The sequence below is a fragment of the Hipposideros armiger genome, unplaced genomic scaffold, assembly GCF_001890085.2.
Source record: "Hipposideros armiger isolate ML-2016 unplaced genomic scaffold, ASM189008v1 scaffold_964, whole genome shotgun sequence".
NCBI lineage: Eukaryota > Metazoa > Chordata > Mammalia > Chiroptera > Hipposideridae > Hipposideros > Hipposideros armiger.
This window is the reverse complement of record NW_017732314.1, coordinates 1-23,532: the sequence shown is the minus strand read 5'-3', so window position 1 is coordinate 23,532 and position 23,532 is coordinate 1. Positions and strand designations below refer to the sequence as shown.

The following is a 23,532-nucleotide window of genomic DNA, read 5'->3' as shown; positions in this document are numbered from 1 at the left end:
CAGTGTCACTGGCCCTCATATGTGGGATCCGAACCGGGGCCCTCTGGCGTCCCAAGCCAGTTCTTAACCATCGCGCCACTCAGCCGGCCCTCATTTTGTTATTTTTAAAATACCATTGGGGCTACAGTGTGGAGAATGAATTAGGAATAAGAATGCATCTGGAACAGCAAGTTAGAAAGTTATTACATTGTCTAGGGGAGAAATGATTGATGGTGATTTGCACTTGGGTCATGGTAGCAGGGAAGAGAAGCACATTGGATGGATTGAAGAGATTTAGGAGGTAGAATTGAGGCAACATGGATAGGTTCTTAGTCGTTAGTTGGATGTGGGGTGAAGGGAAAGAATTACATCAAGGAGGAAATTCAAGTTTATTGCTTGGGAAATTTGGTTGATGGTAGTGCCATCTAAATAGGGAACAACATTAGGAGGAGCAGGTTTGGTGACCCACTGAGACTAAATACCTGTGTTTCTATTCAGAGAGAGCTGCCAAGTAGAATGGTTAAGTATGAGTATGAAGCTCCGGAGAGAAATTTGAATAGGAGATGTAAATTTAGGATTTGGCAGCTTATAAATGTCAAATCAAAGCCATCATCTGTTCCTTCAGTAAATATTGAGCACCTGCAATGTGTTGCAGGTGTATTAGGCTAGACTCTAGTGATTGAGAACGTAGTGACAAGACCTGTGTCCTCATGGAGCTTACATTCTATTGGAGTTGGATAGACAAAAAATGAGAGACAAGTAAACAAACAAACATAGTTAATTTAGAGAGAGATAAGTACAACAAAGAAAATAAACAGTGTGATAGAGATTCTTTAGGTTGGTCCTGGAAGGTCTCTTTTGAGGAGGTGGTATTTGAGTTGAGAACTAAAGTATGAAAGAACCAGTATGCAAACAGTTAGAATTTATGGAATATTATTTGTATATACAGTATATAATAGCACATATATCCATAAAGAGATGTAGGAAATGATTATCCTCAAATTATTAATGATAATTCTCTCTAGGTGGTGGAATTTTAAGTAGTGATTTTTTTTCCATATGCTTTTTGGTATTGTTTGAATTTCTTACAAAACCAAAATTAAAGAGTTGAGAGAAAAGAGAGAGCAAAAAAATGCAAAGGCTGTGAAGTAGGAGAGAGCATGACTTATTTGAGGGTCCAAAAGATAGGTATATCTGGAATGTGTGATGGAGAGAAAGAGTGGTACGAAGGGAGCTTGCAAAATCAGGTAGGATCTATTGGGTCGTCAGGAAAGTCATGATGCATTTTGCATTGAAAAACAGAAAAAATACGTCATGACTTTCCCGATGACCCAATAAATTATGGAGGGTCATGGAGAAAAGTTTGAATTTTATTTTGGGTGAAATGGGAAGCTTGTAAAGGTTTCAGTGGAAGAATGGCATGATGAGACTTAAGAGGATCATGTGTGCTGCCTTGTAGAGATTGAATAAGGGGAGGACAAGAGTAAAAATGGGGAGATCAACTAGGAAGCTGTTACAGAAGTTTACTCTAAACCATGAATATGGATTGTACTGACCAGTGGAAGTGGAGATGAATAGATGACTTGTAAATGTTTTGGAAGTAAAACTGAGACAACTTGATGGGAGAAAATGGGAGGTAAGGGAAAAGGAGGAATCAGGGTGATACTTAGGTTTTTTGTTTTGACATGAGGGAGAGGGTTGGATCTTTTTCTTTGGGACGACTAGAGTAAAATTTTTTTGTTTGGTTAGTCTTTAGTGTAGGGCGTGTTTTCAAGTTGGAACTTTTGGAGCTCATAAAATTTTAACTTTGTATGTAGATAAAAGAGCCAAAAATTGAGTGCATGCATATTACAGAATAACTGTCTCTGCTATTTAACAATTTTCCTTCTCTTTTGAAATCTATGGAATGCTTCTTTCAGGTATTGTAGTGGATTTTATGATGATGAGCCTTTTTCCTTTGTTTCCCTTTTATTTTTTCATAAAAAGAGAGGAGAAAAGAAATTTAAAAAGGGCATAAGTGTGAGATGTTTAGTTGACTTAAGCATTTTTAAAAACTTTGAAAAAATCTACTTGACATCCATTTCCATATAAAAATTGATTTTCTGATTATAAAAGCTTTCTGTCTATTTGCAAAAGAATGACTACTCTGCTGATTTTAATGGTTATCCACAAATTGTCATCTACTGGATCTGCTGTTATGATTCAGAAGACATTTTTTGGGGCAAGTAAATCATATACTAATTGTTTTTAAAAGTAGAAAAACTTAATTTCTTTCAAAATGCTTATTATTTCTTCAGTTTGATCTTTCTACTGTTTTGAGTTTGAAGCTTTATTATCCTTACTGTGTCCTTCTGCCTGTTCTGCATCACCTGCATCTAGTATTTCTTGGCTTGTTAAGCTTCAGAGCCATTTCTCACTTTGTCTCATTCACATCTGTGACCTGATTCTCAACTGCTGCAGCTTCTATTTCAGTGAGCTTTTCACTTTTGGAAGCATAGACCAGTTATCCAACAAAGAATAGAATTGTCCTTCTGATTGATGACAATCAAAAAAGCATGAAATAAAACACAACATTGTGAAAGTGGATGTTGTGGTAGATAGAAGGAAGGCTTACCACAGGACATTTTCTTTTGTGTGAAATGTGAGCTATTGCCCAGGCTTTAGCCCTGGACTGTTTTTCTTTGGAAACAAAAGTTTTGAGATCTGGACCAGGGTTTACTTAAAGAAATGGAGGCAGAAAGAGCAATAACATGTACTGCTTTACTCATTACTTTCCACGTTGATTGCAAAGCATAGAAATCCACCAGATAACTACAAAAAGTGACTTGTCTCTGCAGTCCAAGTTTCCCAAATGCTTTTACTGGACAGAGAGGTCATGGATTCAGGGCTAAGCATATATTGCAAGTCATTGCTATTCTAAAATTATTTTTTATGGTAGACTATCAACACTCTTTATAAGATGCTTTGAGATTTTATTATATCTTTTTTTCAGGATGTAATATGGAGGACCTTGATATTTTCTGCCTTTCAAGTTGAATAATATATCTTTTAATCTTTTCAACTGTTATTTAAACTGAAATTGTAATCTAAATGCTGAACTTATTTCATAGGAGTCATTAAGGTTATATATTCCATAGTGAGGGAAGGTTTGGGTATAGTCAGAATTTTGTATTTCTGCATTATGCTGGCAGATATGCCTTACCTTGAGAGTTGGTTCATTACCTAAGAATGAACAACTATTAAGCTTTATCTGTACCTTAACTAACTCTATAGGTAATCTTTTACACTTTTATTCCTGATTACCTTATTCTTACAGATTATAACTTTCTAGAAATTCCATTTGCTGTAAGATCATTATTAATAGCATAAAATGTTCACCGTCTCAGAGGATTTAGCCACATTTTTTCTGTTTTTTTTTTTCTTTTTTCTTTTTGCTGCTTAAATGGGGTTATGGGAGAAATTTTTAAGCAAAAGAACTGAAGAAGGTGGCCCTGTCCCTGTTTCTCATGTTTTCTTGTTTTTCTACTAAATTGAAAGCCATTTGAGGATAGAACTTTGATCTTACCAATTTTTATGCCTCCTTCACACTCCTCTTCCTCCAGCCTTTTGAGGAAAGTTAAACATTTGTTTTATGCACTCTAATACAGTGTCTCTCAACTATAGTTGGCTCTTAAAGGAGAAGGTATCTGTGAACATTTCCTAATATTTACTTAAGGAGAATACAGTTGACTCTTGAACAGTGTGGGGGTAGGAGTGGGCAATGGGGTTAGGGGCAACGACCTCCAGCATTGTAAAAAATTTTCATTAGCTTTTGACTCCCAATCTTAACTACCAATAACCTACTGTTGACCGGAAGCCCTATGGATAACAGAAACAGTTGATTAACACTTATTTTATATGTTGTATGTATTATATACTGTATTCTTACAATAAAGTACCTTAGTGGAAAAAAAAAACGATATTAAGAAAATCATAAGGAAGAGAAAATATATTTACTGAAAAAAAATCTACATATCAGTGGTCCTGCACAGTTCAAACCTGTGTTCAGGGTCAACTATATTTACTTTTGTAGGTAGGAAAATCATTTCTTACCTACAAAAGTATTCCTTTCATAATATTGATAAGTATTGAATAATGATAGTCACTTGATAGAATTTTGTATTTAAAGAATTATGTACTGAGACTTAATTAAGAGACATATCCTGTTCTTGGATGGGAAGACTCAAGATAAATTCTCCCTAAATTAATCTAAAAATGTGGTCACAATAAAAATACCAATGATATGTTAAAAATTTGGAACACCTATAATTTTTAATGGAAAAATAAGCACATAAGAATATATTGAAAATTCTAAAAAAAGAGAGGAGTGAGATGCAGAGGTCTACTAGGCATCAAATGTTTTATAAAGCTTCATTAATTAAAAGTTTGGTACAGTGTATAAATAGAGACACAGACCAAAGAATGAGACATGAGAATTCCCAAAAGGAATTTTTATATGGTTTTTATACATGATAAAGATGACATTTCAAATCATTGGAAAAATGGTATTGTTATATCCAAAAACAAATGAACAAACAAATAGCTAGATAGATAAATAGATAAAATAAAAAAGTAAAGCTTGATTCCTGCTATATTTTTTATACCACAATGAATCATTGTTATTAGTTTGTCTGAATGTGAAGGTTATTCTTTCTAAACCCTTTGATGATTAAATAAATGGACAACATAGTTAACATAGTTATACATATTGAGGCCTGTATATCTTTTTATTTTTAGCTTTAGGTAATATTTAAATCTCATCTGGAAACATTTCAATAAGTTGGATAGGGCTTATGGGGTTGTTGGAATGAGAGCACGTAAGTTTAGCAGAAAAGATGAATGATTTCTCTTTAAGCTATGCCTTGTCTGAGTTATTGTTGGAACCAATCTGAAGAGTTTCTGCCTGTAGCATGTGTATCTTATTTTCATTATTCTAAACATGGGTTTTAGGCTTTATACTTTGAGAAGTTTATCTTGCCTCTTTGTGCGATAAACAGTTTTCCTTCTCTGGTTCTAGTCTTTTGAGTCCCTGAATGATCTTTATTGCTTTTGGGAGCCCTTCCACATATTTCGAGGATTGGGTTTAGGTATATCTTAATTTTACCAGAAAAGGAATTTGCAGTTTTGTTTTTATTCTCCTTGTTTGGGTGATTTCTAAGGGGGGCGGGGAGGAGATTATGCCACTATTCTCAAGTAGGAGTCATTAATAGGGTCTTTAATATCTTCACAAAATGTTGCCACATTTTCATAAATTATATTATTGGGAGAGTAAAACCTTTGTCAGGATAATTGAAGCATAGATTCCTGAAGTACTTTAATTCTTTTTCTAATTTTTATTTAAAAAATACAGAAGAATTTCATTTAATTTAGCCTTAAAGAATAGCTAACTCAGATATTCTACCTTGTCAAGTCTTGAAGACTTGACACATGAAAATTTGTATTGTTTCATTGCTCATTTTCTCCTGTGGCAGTTCTGATAAAAACCAAAAGGAGAATTTATTTTCTACAAAGGGGAATTAGTGAGTTTTATTTTGAAGTAAGGGAGCCTATTTCAATTCTTGTAGTTTTTACACTTTGAAATTTGTATGTGATTTTAAAAAAGTAGCTACTCATTTAATTTGATTTCCTACAGAATTCTAGTCACAATCTTTCCAATTCTTTCTTTTGTCTTTTCTGTTTTCTTTGTACTTTTTTTTCTAAATCATTCCTCAGCTTGCTACTGTTTCAGTGGCTTTGCAGTGGATAAATAGTATAGAACTTTTCTATTGTTGTAGGATCTTTTGAGGGTTATGAACAGTATGTTTAACCTTCTCTCATCTTTTTTACCTTGATAAGGACAATGCTCAGTGTCTTTTTTAGTCTTAAGTCGTTTTCCAAGTAACATGTAGGAACCTGGTGCTGGTTGTTTGGTGTTTTCATATCATGAAAATAAATTATAGCAATATAAAAAAGCTTGTATTAGGGCCGGCCAAGTGGCGCGATGGTTAAGAACTGGCTTGGAACGCCAGAGGGCCCCGGTTCGGATCCCACATATGAGGGCCAGTGACACTGCCCTCCACAGCTAAGATGCTGAACAACAGCTCAACCTGGAGCTGGGCTGCCGTGAGTCGCCGGCAACGGCATAGGCTGCAGCCCCTGTGGCAGTGGGTTGCCAAGGGCTACCGTGTGTAGCCAGCAGCCAGCGTGAGCGGCCAGCAGCCGCAGTGAGCGGCCATCCAGAAGCTGGCGACTGATCTGCCTCGCCCGGGAAGAGCGCAATGATGGTGCCAACTTGGGCCAGTGAAGCAACGTCCTCCACAACTAGACTGAAGAACAAAAACGACAGCAACTTGTCTGTTCCCCCTCCCCAATTCCCCAGCTCTGTTCCCATCCCTCTAATTCCCCAATAAAAATCTTTAAAAAAAAAAGCTTGTATTAGTTATCTATTGCTGTGTAACAAATTGCCCTAGAGTTTAGTAGCTTAAAACAACAAATGTTTATTATCACAGTTTGTGAGGGGCAGGAGTGTGGGAGCAGCTTAGTTGGGTGGTTCTGGCTCAGGGTCTTTTATTCATGTATAAATTGCAGTTAAGCTGTTGGCTGGGGCTGCAGTCGTCTCAAGGCTTAACTAAGGCTGGGGAGTTTACATTCAAGATCACACATGTAGTTGTTGGCGGGTCTCAGCTCCTCATCACTGGCTGTTTTCAGAGACTTCTGTTTCTTGCCTCCTGGGCCTTTCTATAGAGTTCCCTGAATGTCCTCATGTCATAGCAGGTGGCTTCTCTCAGAATGAGTAATCCAAGATAGAGAAAGATAGTGAGGGGAAGTGGAGACCCAAGATGGAAGTTGTAGTCTTTTATAACCTAACCCTGACGTGACATACTATCACTTCTGCCATATGCTGTGGGTCACACACACCAACACTGGTGAGAGAGGACTGTACAATGGTGTGAATACCAGAAGAAAGTGTTCACTGGTGACTACCATGCAGGCTGACTACCAAGAATAGCAATGATAGTTTAGAGTAATGAACTAATTTTCAGGCTTAATATCTGAAGTTATATACAGATATAATTTATTTCTTTTATAAAATGATGAAAAATGTATATTTATTTTGTCATGTTCTATGGAGAAAGTGGTGTTTTGCTATATTTACTTTGAATTTAAAAGATGACCTTGATAAGTTTGTGATTAGGATCATTTTTTGGTTTTCTTTTTAATTCTTTTAATTTCATTTGATGTCTTATTAATGCAATGCTTGAACAATTATCCTCATAAAACCTTTGGAAGGAGGTGTATAGCTAAATTTACTTATCAAGTATTTATTTGAAGGTAAAATTTTTTCCCCCTCCAGATAGCTTATTCTATTTAGTAGAGAACATCCCTCCAAAGTTAAATAATAGGAAGGGAGTAGCAACTTACATTTGTATAATGCTCTGGATTTGTACAACATGATTTTCCCTTAATGCATGGGAATAGACAAATTTTTGGAGTTGATGCTTAACTTAGTAAGAAGGGATTGATTGTATTATTTGCTCTTAATCTTTTGTGGGGTTACTAGACACCTTTGAGAATGACAAAAGCAGTGGTCTCTCCAGAGAAATGCATTTATGCACACAATGGCAATTTCACAATTCAGGGGACCCTCAGAAGGTCCTTGGATTTTAGATTGAGAACTCCTCCTTGGAAAGCACAGTTAGATTTCTGATGGTCTCTGAAAGAAAGGAGTAGTTTTTGATTTTCAACATATCAAAGGAAATAATCCACCTAACTCTCATTGGAAATGTGTATTTTCTTCATTTTATATGGCTTCTAATTTACTTATTCTAATGATGGGTTTTTGTTTCTGAATTTTGTTTCCTCTATAGCATCTGGAGCATAAGAACAGTGCTTATTTTCTTCTTTTCGAAGAGAACAGAAAGAAATAGTAAGTTGATTTTCTAAGTTTTTATAAATGCATTAAAAAATCCATCTTATAGTGCATTGTTTGTAATCGAATGGTAGGTTGTGAAATGCTGCATTGAAATGACAACGTGGTAAATATTGAAGAGGTTTACTGTAAAGGGTAAGAAAGGTTATGAATGATCAAGATGGTTCTATTTTTTATTTGTTGTTTCTGTCTTGTTCATTTAGAATTTTTACACAAAACAAAAATAATTCATTTCTTTAAATCAAGATAAATTATATTTGTTAAATTAATCTATAGAAAATTTATTATAGAGTAAGATATGGTAACATGTCTTTTAATTTATTTTATTAATTGCACCATTTTCTTGAACCTCACAGGACCTGGGCTTTTGTTTTTATTGAAGTATGCAAATTATGAAAAAATCTTCTGTATTTGTTATGTGTATGTACAGATTTTAAAGATTTTTCAGGTCTTAAACCTATGAACTGTAATTAACCAAAGCTATGCAAATTTCACTTGAAATGAACTTTATATGTGACCTACTTTTTCTTGTTTTAACTTTTTATTACAGAAAATTTCAAACATATGCAAAAGTAGACTGAAGAGTATAATGAACCCTTATATACCTATCACACAACCTAAACAATCGTGAACTCATGGTCAATCTCATTTTTACCCCGATTTACTTCTCCGCCTCGTGTATTATTCTGAAGTATATTCCAAATATATCTATCCATCCATAAAAGACTAAAAAAGTTAACACAATACATTATAATACCTGAAAAAGAATTTTAAAAGAAGTCCTGAGGTAACATTGTTTAATAACATTATGTAAGTTTCAGGTGTACAATCTTGTAATTGGTTATCTCTGTGTACACTATAGTGTGCTCACTACCAATAGTTTAGTTTCCATCCGTCACCATGTATTTGATCCCCTTTACCCATTTTGCCTTTCCCCCACCACCTTTTCTTCTGGTTACCACCAGTCAGTTGTTTGTGTTTATGAGTTTGTTTTTGTTTTGTTTGTTAATTTGTTTCTTATAAGAGAATTCTTAATATAAAATATTAAATATAAACATTAAATTTCTAATTATCTCATAAGTATTATTTGCTTTAAAAATATTTTGTGTGTTTGACTCAGGATCCAAATAAGGATCATACAGATAAATGATTTCAAACTGTCCTCCTTGCTCATGACTTTTACCCAGTTTAGGCTCTGTGGTCTAGCCCACTGACCATCCCTTGCAGACTCCCTTGACTTCTTTGCCCTCTTTCCCAGCCTATTTGTCTGGTAAACCGTACCTTGTTCAAATACAATTATATGCTTAATCTATGACTGGCAAAACCCTACCCTGGTTAAAAACATTTATATGGTTAATCTATGCCTATAGTAGAAAAGGTAAATTTGTTACAGGAAAGTCATACAACATGTTGACCAGACTTATTTAAAAATATCTATGATTGCAAATACCAAATGTATACTTAACATTTCTACACAGACCTATTTTATAGTTCCTTAGTAAATTCACTTTTTCTCTTTGAGAGCACTGTTTGAAATTGTACTTCTCTTCACATTACTAATACCTGCCTCTCTGCCCAAAACCAAAATAAAACAAAGCAACAGCCAACTAAGCAACCAAATAAAATTTCAGAAGCCACAAACAAAACTCCACAAAATTTACCCAGCCACTCTCAGCTGATAGTCTCACTTTAAGGAGAAAAATAGATGTAGGCAGATTGGAGCTCATCTCTGTCACCAAATGTATCAAGTTAGCTCCATCTGTTACTCAGTATGTTGTCATCTTCATGGTATTCTGGAAGACTGACTTTGATCCCATCTCTGGTTAAGCTCTCATTTATGCTTTGGATTCTGGATACTCTGGCCATCTCAAGAACTTGGCTCTTGCAGTTATCCCTTCCAGGAATTTTCCTCTCTTTTGCATCATCTGTTTCTATTGGATTATCCCTATTGGCATATAATTCTGCATCAATACAATCATCTGGCGGGGAAAACACTATGCTCACGCCATATTCCGTTTAATCTAACATACATTTCTCTCCCCTTCAAAGTCCTATCACTTTACCTCCAAAATTATCGTGAATCTGACCACTTTTAACCTTCTTTACTACTACCACAGTTATAACTCAGGTCATCATCATTTCTTGCTTGCACTACTGCAATGGCTTCTATTTTTAAGGTATAAATCAGATCTTGTGGCTCTTTTGCTTAAAATTCTATAATGGTTTCCCTTTGCAACCAGAGTTAAATCTGAATTCTTACCCCAAGTCTATGTCATTTCTCTAACATCATCTCCTTCCACTCATCTTTTTTCACTTTTGCTTCAGCCATACTAGACATCTTTTTGTTCTACAAATAATTTTAAATTCTTTGAACCTCAGTTTCCTTATTTATAAATTAGAAACAAATATTTGTTTTGGCAAGACATTATAAGTATTAAAACTCTGTGAAAGCATGTAAACGCTGCAAAGTGTAATATACATGTGGGCTGATGGTACTAATTTTTCTTTTATCAGCTCTTATTCTTTTAAAAATTTTCTTGCCTTAATGAGTTAGTACCCAGTGTAATATTATTGAATTGAAGGGGATAGCAGGTATCCTTGTCTAGTTCCTGATTAACCATTAAGTATGAGGCTTGGTATGGTTTTAAAAAATATTGATACTTTTTATTAGATTAAAGGAATTAAGCTTATGGCACTGTTTCCAGTGATATTTAGTAATATAGTGGCTGCTGGGAGGATAGGAAGAAGTTTAAAACAAATATGCTTCTCTGACTTGGTGGAACTAACAAAACAGTGAAAAATATAAGAAACCTTATTTTAAAAAAGTCTTTGGAAACACTTTTCTAGGAAATCAAATGTATGAACATTTAACTTACAAATAGGCACATCAGGACCTGGTAATTATATAAAAGAATCTTTGCGTAAATGTACCAAAGTTTCTTAATCCAGTCATCTACCGATGGGCATTTTGGTTGTTTCCAAGTCTTAGCTATTGTGAATAACGCCGCAATGAACATAGGGGTACATATATTTTTTTGGATTAATGTCTTGGGATTTTTTGGATAAATACCTAAGAGTGGGATTGCTGGGTCGTAAGGTAGTTCCATTTTCAGATTTTTGAGTTGCCTCCATACTGATTTCCTGTAGAGGCCTGATCACCGCATTGTATTTCTGAAACTGATGTTGAATAATACTGTATGTCAACTATAATTATATATACATATAACCTCGGGACATGGAGTAGAGTGCGGGAACGGATTCAATGGAATTGTAATAGATAAGCATGATATCGGGGGTGGGAGGGCAGTGGATGGGGGGAGGGGAGTTGTTACTTTGTGAGGGTGAAAAGGGTAACTATTGCATTGTTCTGTACACCTGAAACTAACAATAAAAAAAAAAAAGAATCTTTGCTTTAAAAATTTATATTAGAGATCCTTTCATTTAAAAAAATTGCTAATTCATTTGAGTGTTTGAATAAGTAATGCATAAGTCACATTTAAAATAGACTTCATAAAAGATTGTCTTGTAGTCTTATACGTGTTTTTAAAGCTTAATGTCAGGGTATATATATAGAGGGTGCCAAAAAAAATGTATACGCATTTTAAGAAAGGAAAAAACTATTAAATTGTAATACTCAATATAATACAAGTCACATTTGACTTCTGCAATTATAAGAGGTGCTCAAGGTGGTTACCATCAGTGTAATTTTAATACAGTTGTGTACACTTTTTTTGGATATATATATATATACACACACACACACACACACACATATATGTGTGTACATATATATATGTACACACATATATGTGTGTGTGTGTATATATATATGCCTGAAGCTATTGGTGTATTCTTGTTTTTTGTTCTCTATTAGTTCTACTTCCTTCGTTTTACAAGTCAGACCTATTATAGATTAAATTAAAGGATGGCAAACTAAGCCCATAAGTTAAGTCCTGCCCATCACCTTGTACAGCTCATGATCTAAGAATGGTTTTTACATTTTTAAATCATTGAAAAAATTCTAAAGAAGAATATTTTGTGAAATGTTAACTTTGTGTGGAATTCAAATTTTTGTTTTTATTGGAACACAGCCATGCCCATTCATTTATGTTGTCTATAGCTGCTTTCATTCTATAATAGCAGAGTTCAGTAATTGTGGAAGATTGTATGTGGTGCTCTCAACACTTCAGACTATTACAGGATGCACAACAAATCACAGTGACATAGTTTTAACTTGACAGCATTTCAAGTGCCACCTGCATTGCTGTATTGTGGCAATTTTATTTTTTGTTACCAGTGTAAACTCATTATGTAAAAACAAGAAAGAAAATTGGACTCTGAATGTTGCACTTTAAGGATACAATAGAGTGTAGACGTTTGTTATCAAAACACAAAGCATTGTGTTTATTATGCAGTGACATTATAGCTGTGCTAAAAGAATAAAATATACATTAACTAATACCACACTAAGTACTCATTGACTAATGAGTACCATACCAAGTACTCATCATATTCCCAACTCACAGCTAAGCAATGGTCAGAAAAATTTAAAATGTAATATCTTGTCATAGCAGAAATTCTTCATAAAAATAAAAAGTGAAAATGGAACTTCAAAGTGAGTTTCTGAATGGCTTATTTGCAAAGCAAAGAAAGCCACTTACTGATGGTGAGTTAATTAAATTGTGTTTGTTTGAAGCAGCTGGAGAAATGTGTTCAGAGAAAATACACTTGTTTGGCTAGTAGTCTTTGGCAAGCAACAACTATTGCTTGAAGAAGTGAGAACATTGTAAGCAACATAGTCAATTTAAAAATAAGGAAATGAATTCAAGTGAGTTAATCTTTTTTGGCTCTTGATGAGTTGACAAATGTTATTGATACCGCTCAATTGTAGTTTATTTGAGGATTCAGTACTGAGCTTGAAGTGACTGAAGAGTTAGCCTCTATGAAAAATTTGTGTAGAACAATTCCAGGAGAGAATATTTTGAAGCTGAAAAAACACTAATTCAGTACAACCTGAAGTGGAACCTGCTAAGATATATTACAACTATTGTAAAAATATGTGTCAAGCAGAAAAAGGCTTAGTTGGATTAATTTACAAAGCTTGTGAAACTGTAAGGCATTTAAATTCTATGGTTATTCACTGTGCTATTCAACAGCCGGTAATTCGCAGAGCATATTTGAATTTATCGTGTGTTATTAAACTAATAGTAGTGTTAATGGGGAATTTTATTTGTTGTTATGGACTTAACCATCGTCACTTATGTGAACTTTTATCAGAAGTAGAAGCTGAATATCTAGACCTGCTGTACCACACAGTAGTTTGATGGCTTAGCAGTGGTAAAGTCTAATTGTGATTTTTGAGTTCAGAGCCCAGATTGAAAGTTTTGGAGTGAGAAGAAACACCTTCAGACACTGAATGAACGCGCTGTCCAGCTTTGGAAATTGACTTTTGCTGCAGATTTGATAATGGTTCTTAATGAATTTAACCTAAGAGTGCGAGACAAAACAATCCCATATGTGAAAATTTCACTGCCATAAAGTCATTTAGAAAACAACATTGTAATGACAAAAAGTAATTTAAAAAATGCTATGAAAAGTTAAACAAGCAAGATCTCTATTCCACACAAATTTGCAGCAGATACATAATCTGAACTCAAACTACAGTTTCAGCAGTTTTTTTCAGAGCTCATGCAAATGTCAGGAAATTTCCATATTTCAAAATCCATTTAACTGTACAATTGAGGAGCTTCCACTAATGTTCAATCAGAAGTGATTAACTTGCCATGTAATGGCATGATAAAAGGCAAATATCAAGAGAAAAATCTGAAGAATTCTATAAATGCCTTCCAGACAATCAATATGCTCAATAAAAATCATGTGCTTGTGGACTGACTTCAGTATTTAGCAGTATCTATCTGTGTGAAAAAACATTTTCAAAAATCCAGTGTGTAAAATCCCATTACAGATCAACATTAACAGATTAAAATTTGCAATTTGATGATAAGGGAACACTAACTTTGAATCTCAATTAAGTGCAGTGTTATCCCTCCACACAAAAAGAAAATAGTTCCATTATTTTCATTGCTAAACCTGTAACAAAAACTTGAACTCATTATTATCATTATATTTGAATTTTGTCAATCAAAGATTTGTGGAATTTCTCTTTTGCTTTAAAAGTACCAACTTGATTTTGCCTTTTTGTCCATAAATCCTAAACTATTTACTGTCTGGCCCTTTACAGAAAAAACTTGCTGACCTCTTGGTTAAAGGATAGATATTTGGCTTGGTCTTATCTAACCAAAGAGGTCTGTTTTCTTTAAAGATGCCAGCAAATTTTTTTCCCCTTTAGTAATAAGTTTGCCAGCTTATTAAAGACTATTTAATGTATTTTGAAAAAAAAATTTTTTTTTGTAAGTAAGTCATCTCTATAAGTTTGTATTTTTTTGGATTTTTTCATAAATGATATATATTTAATTGGATAGTCAGGTGTTTGCTACCCCAGAACTTTAATGAAGAGATAAAGTCATTTATAAATTTAATTAAAAATTAAAAACAATTATTTAATCTTATTTGATAAAATGTTTAAATCAAGTTATAACTTTCATCTTTCCAGCTGGAATAGTATTCCTATTTGTGCTAGTTAAATATTTTTAGATAAAAACTAGAAACCTGAAATAAATTTGTAAAGCCAACATTGACATTCATAAGTGATATTTTTTTAAATGATTCTTCATTTTACACTGTGCTAACCTAAATAAGCAGGGAAATCTTAGAAAAGTTTAATTTTGAAAAGTGATTAGTGTCTTCTTCCTTTCCAATTCCCTCTGCATGTATAATGCTGGAGATTTTCAAAAGGTTTTCTTTATTACTGCTCAGTATCTTGAAGGTTGAATAACTTAATAAAATATATTATGCATTTATAAACAAAGAACATTTTTATTACCAATGCATAAAAAGAGATTTGGCATTAATTTTGTAAACTCGGGTGGGATATTGAAAGGAAGGAGAATGATGAGGAGGGTAAACGGGATCAAATATATGGTGATGGAAAGAGGACTGACTCTGGGTCATGAACACATAATGTGATATATAGATGATGTATTACAGAATTGTACACCTGAAATCTATGTAACTTTGCTAACAGTTGTCACCCCAATAAACTTTAATTAAAAAAAAAAAGGAAGGAAGGAGAAGTAATTCTAATGTTTCTGAAAACATTCATAAAAATATATCTTTTTAAATTTGGAAAAGTATTGTATTCTATGTAAAGTCCATTTTTTCCCTACTTTGCTTGTAATATATAATATAGACAAAAATATGAAATATATATGGGTAAAGATTGTGATGATTTTTATCTGTACACACTGGTGAGAAATCCTAAAATGAGAAAGTTTTCTTGTAGTTGCTTACTATATATATCATTTGGCATGATTTTTTTCTTATCTCTAAGTACTTAATATCTGATTTAGCTTTGATTTAAATCTTGTTTTCTAGATGAAGCATTGGACGATTTAAAATCAAAGAAGAAAAAAATAGTAAGTTAAATTTAACTTATATAAAACTAATAAATTAAGAACTGAATAATTAATGTTTATATAAGTAATGGTTCGCTAAGAAACAAGTATGCTTTTAGATAGCATTTTAATGATGAAGCTAAGTTATGAGTATTTTTGCTAGTTAATAATGATTGACAGGAAAAAGTAGTTATATGGACTTTTGAGATTCTGAGAATCTATGTCAGTTGGAAGCTGAGAAGTAAGTAAATGAATGATATTGGAAGACTAAATGAGGCAGAGGGATTAAAAAGGTGGGTGTCCAGATTGATTATTGATTAGGGCCAAAAAAGGACTAAGCATCTACCTATGTCAGTTCTCAGGTTTTCTTGACACGATAAGGCTAAGAGGGAATCAAGAAGGTTGGTTGTTAACAACAAATTTAACATGAAAAGGATGAAGAAAAAGGGAGCAAGAGAGAATTTTTTTCTTTGGTTTTATCCATTTTCTATCAGCAACTCTGATTACATGAGTATCTATTTGTGGGGCCAGTAAAGTACATTCTTCCGATATTCTTTCCGTTGGAAAGCGGATCAAGAGTAAGAAAGGAAGGGCCCTAGATATTTAGAGGTTAATATATAATAGTCTCTAATAAGTGAATTGAATTTGGTTTTTGTCTTGAATTTACATGTATTTTTTCATGTAATTATTTTTGTAGTATTTGATAGTTGATAGTATTATGCTATATGGAAACTTATTTAGTTAAATTTAATCAGATGAAAATGATCAGTGTATTTTAACCTAACATGTAATATGTAACAATTATTTTGAAACTAATAAAAATTATGAAAGTTAAGATTAATGTTAAAAATTGTTCTGTGAATTGGTAATAAAAGACACTGGTCTTAAGGGTTTTAAGTACCTGAAAAATAAAGGAACTTTAATTCTGAAAGGATTCCTTATCTGTTTTGTTTGATGCTTCTTCAATGTTCTGTGAGGTATTTATCAGAATTGCATTAACATTTTTGATAGTCCTAAATTGAAACATATAAACATTCCCATTATATTGTATTATATTTCTGACATTCTGTACATTATGGCACAGCCAGAATTCAAAGTGAGAAAATACTGATGGTTCTTAGTAATGTAGAAGTTGTGATATGCTTGGTTTGGTTTGCCGATGTGATAAAAAGAAGAGCTGGTAGTAATGGTCAGAGCCAAGCGCTACTTGTACCAAAATGGAGAAATATTGATTAAGGTAGAAAAGACACAGAGGAAGACAAAAGAAAAAAGGACAAAGCAGAAGAAAATTAAAAATTCTAAGTGATGAGAAGCTGTCTCAATATCAGTGGCATCACATCACCAGAAAACACAATCTTGGAGCACATATAATTGGGGAAAAACTCAATAGAGTAACAGAGCAGACTTGGAAAATTCTGTGAAAGGGCCAGCCAAATTATTTACTTCTTCTTCAATAGCCCTTGAAGGAATCACAGCATAAAAGATGCTTCATCTAGGCCTGACAGTTGGAAAATTCAGTTTAGGGTTCAGTAGTTGTGTATATGTATATCTAAATGGTTCATGAAGCATCATGTTAAATAGTTCACTGTGGAATTTCTCTTGTAGTATGATTAAAGAAAAATAAGTTGGCTGCTCTAACTCATTAATTAGTGAACACAATTTACATTGACTTGACCATTGCTAGTTATAATACTGTTGCTACTAGGAACTAGTCCCTGGACTTTATTGCTCAAGCCCTTAACAAAACTGCTTTGTTTGAGTAACTTTACACTTTGTTTAGAACAATAGGTGTTAGAGGTGAATTAGTAAATAGCACAGTGCTAGCTAATGATTTTGCTGGTAATGAGAGAAGAAGGAAGGGACATTACTTTGAGCAAAACCTAAATGTAATCAAAACTGATCTTGTTCATTGATGTTTACAAGTTTAAACTCTTCATTTATAGCCTTAAAAGTACTTTTATTGTTGAAATGCCAATGGGAAAAATAACTATCAGTCTAAAATTATTCAACTCCTAAACCTTCTCTTACTAATAAAATTAATACAAGTTTATATTTACTACTTGACATTTTATTAAAGGTAGTTTCCTTAGGGATGTATCTCTTTAATCTGAATAGATTTGTAATGTAATTTGTAATTTGTAAAAGTGTAATTTGTAACAATGAACATGAATTATCATCTGATTAAAAAGTTAAATTAGAAAGGAAAATGAGTAATATCTTAACAATGTTTTAAATCTATGAACTTAATATAAGTACTTACTAAAATAAAGCTAGGAGTTAATGTTTAGTTATTTAAAAAACTTTCAAGTCTGAATGTGTCCTTTTTTCCACTCACATACTTTGTGGTTGGTTTTTAAAAAAAACATTTGGTTTTAAAAAAAAAAATCACTGTTCAATAGGTAATCCCTCTGCGTCCATGAACATCCCATCAAAACAATTCAAAGACAACATCCAAAACATGAGTCAAAATGACCTCTTTAAGTGGCTTCATGAAAATGCCATGTTTTTTCCAAATTAGTATTTCTATGTGGTAGCCCCTTTCTGGCATTTCTCAGGAAATTTAAGGTTTTCCAAATCCTGAGAAAAAAACAGTTGAGAAAGCGGGAACATGGGAAGAAGTGTTATAATTCTTTGAGAATTAAAGCTTAACAGTCAATTACAAATGTTACTGTTTCAAAGGAATCCACTAATGTCAGTTGAAAGCAAGAGTAAAATTCTGAAATGTTGAGCTATAGGTTAATGTGGACATTTCTGGAAACAGGACAAAAAGCATGTAGAAGAGAAGTGGCACAATCTAATTAGTCAGTCTTGCTTTTGTGGCCATGTTATAAGTATGTTTTATGTGCCTGCCTGTTATTAATGGTGAGTTATTCTTACAAATAAATTATGCACATAATATACTTTTTACAAAATCCTGTGAATGCTATTCTGTGAAATAAATTTTTGAAGCAAAGGATGTCCTTAAATTGGCAATTTCAGCATGTGAGTCTGTGTAGTGCTGTTAACCTCACTAGCATTTCAAATGTTACATTTTTATATTACCCAATAATGTTTGCTGGCATTTTCCAGTGTTTGAATATTCACCATAGGCTACAGATCTTTGTAAATGCTGTAACAGAAGAAATGGAGAGAGAAAAGATGTGACTATTATTGTGAAATACTCCTATGTGAAATCAGAAAATAGTATAAAATCTGAATTGGTAAAAACAATATTGATTTCAACAGCAAAACCCAAATGAGAGTAAGCAGACAATATTTTCATTGTTGTAAAAACACGAGCTTAAATGATACAACAGTACCCTACTGCTCTGAATTTAAGATGCTTTTTGGCATATTCTTAATAATTTGACCAAGTCAATGCAAAACGAAAGAAATTTTTCTGTGTCTGGAATATTTGTCATGAAACAAAAATCAAGAATATTGGATAGGGCAGTTAATGCTTTGTGTGTTTTAAAATTTTATTTCAAGAATAATACTTTAAATATCAAACTTTTGTGGAATTATTTTTCAAAATTAAAAAAAATCCTGACATTTATTTGTGTTAGTATTCCTTTTTCTTGTTCGCTATGATGAAATGTCTATACCAGGTAGAAATAATTGTTATATGTTATTAAAATATAAAATCTTTTCAAAATAATGTTGATTCCTAATAAATGAATATTTTATTCTCTTTTTAAAATAAAAAACTCTGAAACTTTTAGTATAACCATATCACAGTAAAATAATTCACTCTATTATATCATTCCTTATTATTTGAAATATCATATATATAAAAGATTTTGAAAAATACAGAGTAACATAATTTAGGGCATTCTGAGATTTCAGTTTCTCACTCCTAAATTCTGGGATTAATATGTTGGATATCTGGAAACCAACTTGTTTCAAAACACTTGTTTGTTTCAGACCCATTCTGAATAATTGGGAGATCATTGAAAATTATGTGTTATTGTGTTAGGTACTTTTATAGACTCTTTCTCCTACATTATTATATTTAAATTGCACAACAGTGCTATGAAGACAATCTTAATGTATCTGCTTTACAAAAGGGGTAACTGAGGCTAACAGACTTGGTTAAAGTCTTTCTAACTGATTAAGAATAGAGATGTGGTTTGAACCCAGTTCTTTTCTAACTTCAGAGTTTCAAGTTTATGTTCTTTCCACTGGTCAGAATGTCTATTTAAATCAAGTTATTCACTAAAATGTTGTATGGATAAGTGTGTTAATTAAGCTGTTATGTAGCCCCATGTAGCTTTTTAAATTTACATTATTTAAAATGGAATAAAATTACAATTTGCATGAGCAACATTTTAGGTGCTCATTTATCACATATGGTTTAGTGGCTACTATATGTGCAGATATAAACCATTTCCATCATTATATAAAGTTTTATTGCCACAGCATTGGTCTAAAACATCAAAAATTAATTTGTAGAGATCAGGGATTCAGCTCTTTGATAATCCATGTAGATTATGTTGATTTGGGGATATATTCTGTGATGTCCTCTCTGTAACCTTATTCCCAGTTGTTCTCTAACTCTAAAGTGCTATTACAAACATTTCCTTTACATCAGAAAATTAAACTTTCTTGTTTTGAGAATTTATTGTAATTTTGCAATAATTAGGAAAATGTTTTAGTTTCACTAAATCAGGGTTAATAAATCATTCATCTAAGCACTTAGCTTCTTAAATGTTAAATTGAGTTTTTAATGAGGAATCTATTAACTACTATTGTGGCAGCATATTTTTAACTGTATTTTTAATTTGTTAAATGTGCTCTGTGTTGCATTTAAAAATAAATGTCCTTTGGAATATGACATTTAATGAATCTAAGTGGCTATCAGTGGTCACCGAGAAGGAAAAGGTTCTGTTCCAATTTTTGTGAAAGCATTTTATTTTATGCATTAACTATTTGTCATAACTTTGACTAACACTAAAGTTAAACTTTTTCTGATATTGGGCCATAACTGCTAAAATGATACTTTACTAGCGATTACTTTTAAAATTAAACCCATGTATTAAGCCATAAAGTGACTTGAGTGCATTGTAAATAAAATGCTATAATAGTGAAATGTTTTAATTACGGCTCCTAGTGTGAGCATAGAACTCAGTAAAAATTTTACTTAAATTCTTACTATGTTCAGTTTTTTTCCTCTAAAGTTGTGTGAATCTAAATAAAAAAGGGGGAGCTTCAGCTTTTAAAGTCATTTGAGCCAATTCCATGGCTGTTCTCCCAGTTAGTGAGTTTTCACTGCATTTGCAGCAAGCTAATTGCTTCTGCTAATAAATAATCTAAAATCGATGCTGACAGCAGTTAATTGGCACAGAGATTTTATTTTGTAAAGCTCTTGGCTAACGACCTTCTTTAAATTAATAGCATTAAGTGCTATGAGGAAATAAATCTGAGGAATTGCCTGTCATTTGCTTGTCATGTCTAATAACTTCCAATAATGATGGCTGATAGATTTTTGCACATTCCATTATTGAAGTTGGTGCATGTAATTATTCTCCTCATTATATGTAAACAATTAGCAATATTTGGTATTTCCTTGCAGTAAAGCTGTTAAATACAAGTAACATTAGAGGTTAGAAGTCATTTTGAAATCTGGATTTTAATTATTTGAATGTAGGAAGTCTTTCATGCTATCTGGATATATTATGTGCTGTTTATTTTAAGCCTTATATTTGAACACTTTTTGACTAGGACTTATAAAATAAGTAATGTGTGTGTGTTAAAATGTAACAATTTATGGAAATTTTTGTTCGCAGCTTGAAGAAGTCATGGAAAAAGAAACTTATAAAACGGCTAAATTAATTCTTGAAAGGTTTGATCCAGACCCAAAGAAAGCAAAGGTAAGTCTGTGATATCACTACTATTTTATTACAAATTGCACATTGTAATAGGTCACTGTAATAACATTATTGTAATTGACAGGAGTTTGAGCCGCCATCTGCTGGAGCAGCTGTAGCTGCAAGACCTGGACAAGGTAAATAACTTTGTACAAACTGCTGCTGCTGTTGGAAAGATCCATATTTACCCAAGTGAGTTCAAAAGTGTGGTAGAGGTGTATAAAAACTTACGTAGAATGCTTTTATGTTAATTTTTGTTTGGTAATTTGGGATATGACTTGGAGTGATGGCAATAGGTTTATTTCATTTTGATTTTACAGGATTATGATGATAAGGTATCTGTTGAGATTTAATATGTAATTAGTTTAATCTTTTGAAATCTTAAGTAATTTCACCAATATTTTGTAAGGTTTCCCCCCCCACCTTTAAATAAGGATCACTTGGAATATCTGTTGTTTTTAAAATTCTTATGTTTTATGATTTAATTTTGAGGTAAATTTAATGAAGATTTTTGTCAAATTTGAAGTTTCTTCTAAAATAACACTTTTATTTAGAAAGAGAATAAAGTAATTTAGAAATGAGAAAAAAATTGAATTACTGCTATACAACATTAAGTCTTTCTTTTTGAGGTAATATTGCCAGATTATTAGTGAAACCATCACTTATTTTGTCATTTAATATTATGTAAAATTTAAAAAAATCATTATTTTAACTGGTTACATAGAGTATCCCCAAGACTGACATGTGAAAAGATATTTTTGAGTTTGCATTGGCTTCCCTCTTTGTTCTCTTATCTAGAATATAATAATATTGTTTGTAATGCTTTTGTTGCTAATATAGAAGATACTATTTAAAAAAATTTAACATCTGTCTTTTTAAATCACCAGAATTGTAGTCTGGTTTATAAAGTTAGGATGACATTTAGAACTTTGAGAAGCCAATTTTTTTATAAATAAATATCCACAAAAATGATGGGTATTAAGTAAGCCATAATGTTATAGTTTTAGGTTTTCTAATTGGCAGAGCTATGTGTGAAGAATTCCATCCTCTCTCATATTCCAGAAGTAGGATTTTGGATTTTAGAAATATGAGCCTGCTCTTTTGGTAAATGTAAAAGTTTACATATGATTAAAATAAACTAGGCAGGGCCGGCCGAGTGACTCAGTTGGTTAAGAGCTCACTCAAGAGTTTGAGCTCTGAGCAACAGTGGTTCAAGTCCAGCCCGAGCTGAGCAGTCACCGAGCTGCCAACAGGTAGCAGGATGGCTCAGCTAAAAAATAAAAAAATAAAAAAAAAATAAACTAGGCATACATACTTGCAATGAAACTTCTTTAATAATCAGTTTAAATTTTTCCACAATTTATACTTCTGTCTAGTAATTATAAAAAAATGTTTTTTGGCCTATAGGTGAGGTTTCTGTAATTTTTACAGCATTTGTATAACTGGTACTAACTTTTCAAAAATATTTTCTGAAGAACCTTAGTAAATACTTTTTTAAAATGTGATAATTTGCAGAAAGCTGTTGCTGTTACTTTTGAAAAATTCTGTTCTTTCTCTCTTCCTAAAGAAGAACAGATGTATGATCCCCTTTACTGACATTCTTAAGTGTTTATTAATATTTAGGCAACATAAGTTACTTCAAGAGCTAAAGTTATCTTTCCCTAGAAACTTTGAAATCCAAATACATTTTTTCCTTCTAATGTCATATTATAATTATAGAAAAACCATTGCTGGTCTTTCTGTTTTGGATTCCTGTGGTACTGCTTTTAGATATTCTTTTCTGTAAAATTAACATTTAGCTATATGTAAATGAATTGTTCATTTAAAAGAAAATACAGACACCATGGGGAATAAACAAATGGTTAAAATATGGTTTTTGACCTTAAGAAGCTTATAACCATTTAAAAAAAAATTCTTTCTGGAGTGTACTATTGTAGTAATACTAGCTCTTCCAGGTCTATTGTAATTAATTGCTGTTTGGCTTTTTTTTCTTATTTAGAAAAAATTCTAAACAATTTCAACTTAATCCTACTTTTTGAGAATTATTATTTAGCTTTGCTGTTTAAATTCATCCTGTCAAATCTCTTTTAGGTTCCTGTTATTTTTATAGGTAACTCTGTCATACATTTTATTTATGGTTTTTTTTTTTAATTTTTTATTGGGGAATTGGGGGGATGGGAACAGTGCTGGGGAGTTGGGGGAAGGGGAACAGACAAGTTGCTGTCGTTTTGTTCTTCAATCTAGT

General features: G+C 32.5%; 1 protein-coding gene across 3 annotated transcripts in view; it reads left to right on the top strand.

Annotated features, from left to right (window-relative positions):
* LOC109375498 (protein lunapark) overlaps positions 1-21,473 on the top strand; it is a 31,561-nt gene extending 10,088 nt beyond the window's left edge. For all 3 annotated transcript variants that reach the window (XM_019630884.1, XM_019630885.1, XM_019630886.1), the window contains 4 exons: positions 7,866-7,924; positions 15,422-15,462; positions 21,207-21,290; positions 21,373-21,473. In XM_019630884.1, the coding sequence (XP_019486429.1) occupies positions 7,866-7,924; positions 15,422-15,462; positions 21,207-21,290; positions 21,373-21,432 (244 nt within the window). In that variant the 3' untranslated portion in view covers positions 21,433-21,473. The remainder of the gene's footprint in view (positions 1-7,865; positions 7,925-15,421; positions 15,463-21,206; positions 21,291-21,372) is intronic.
* The last annotated feature ends 2,059 nt before the right edge of the window (positions 21,474-23,532 follow it).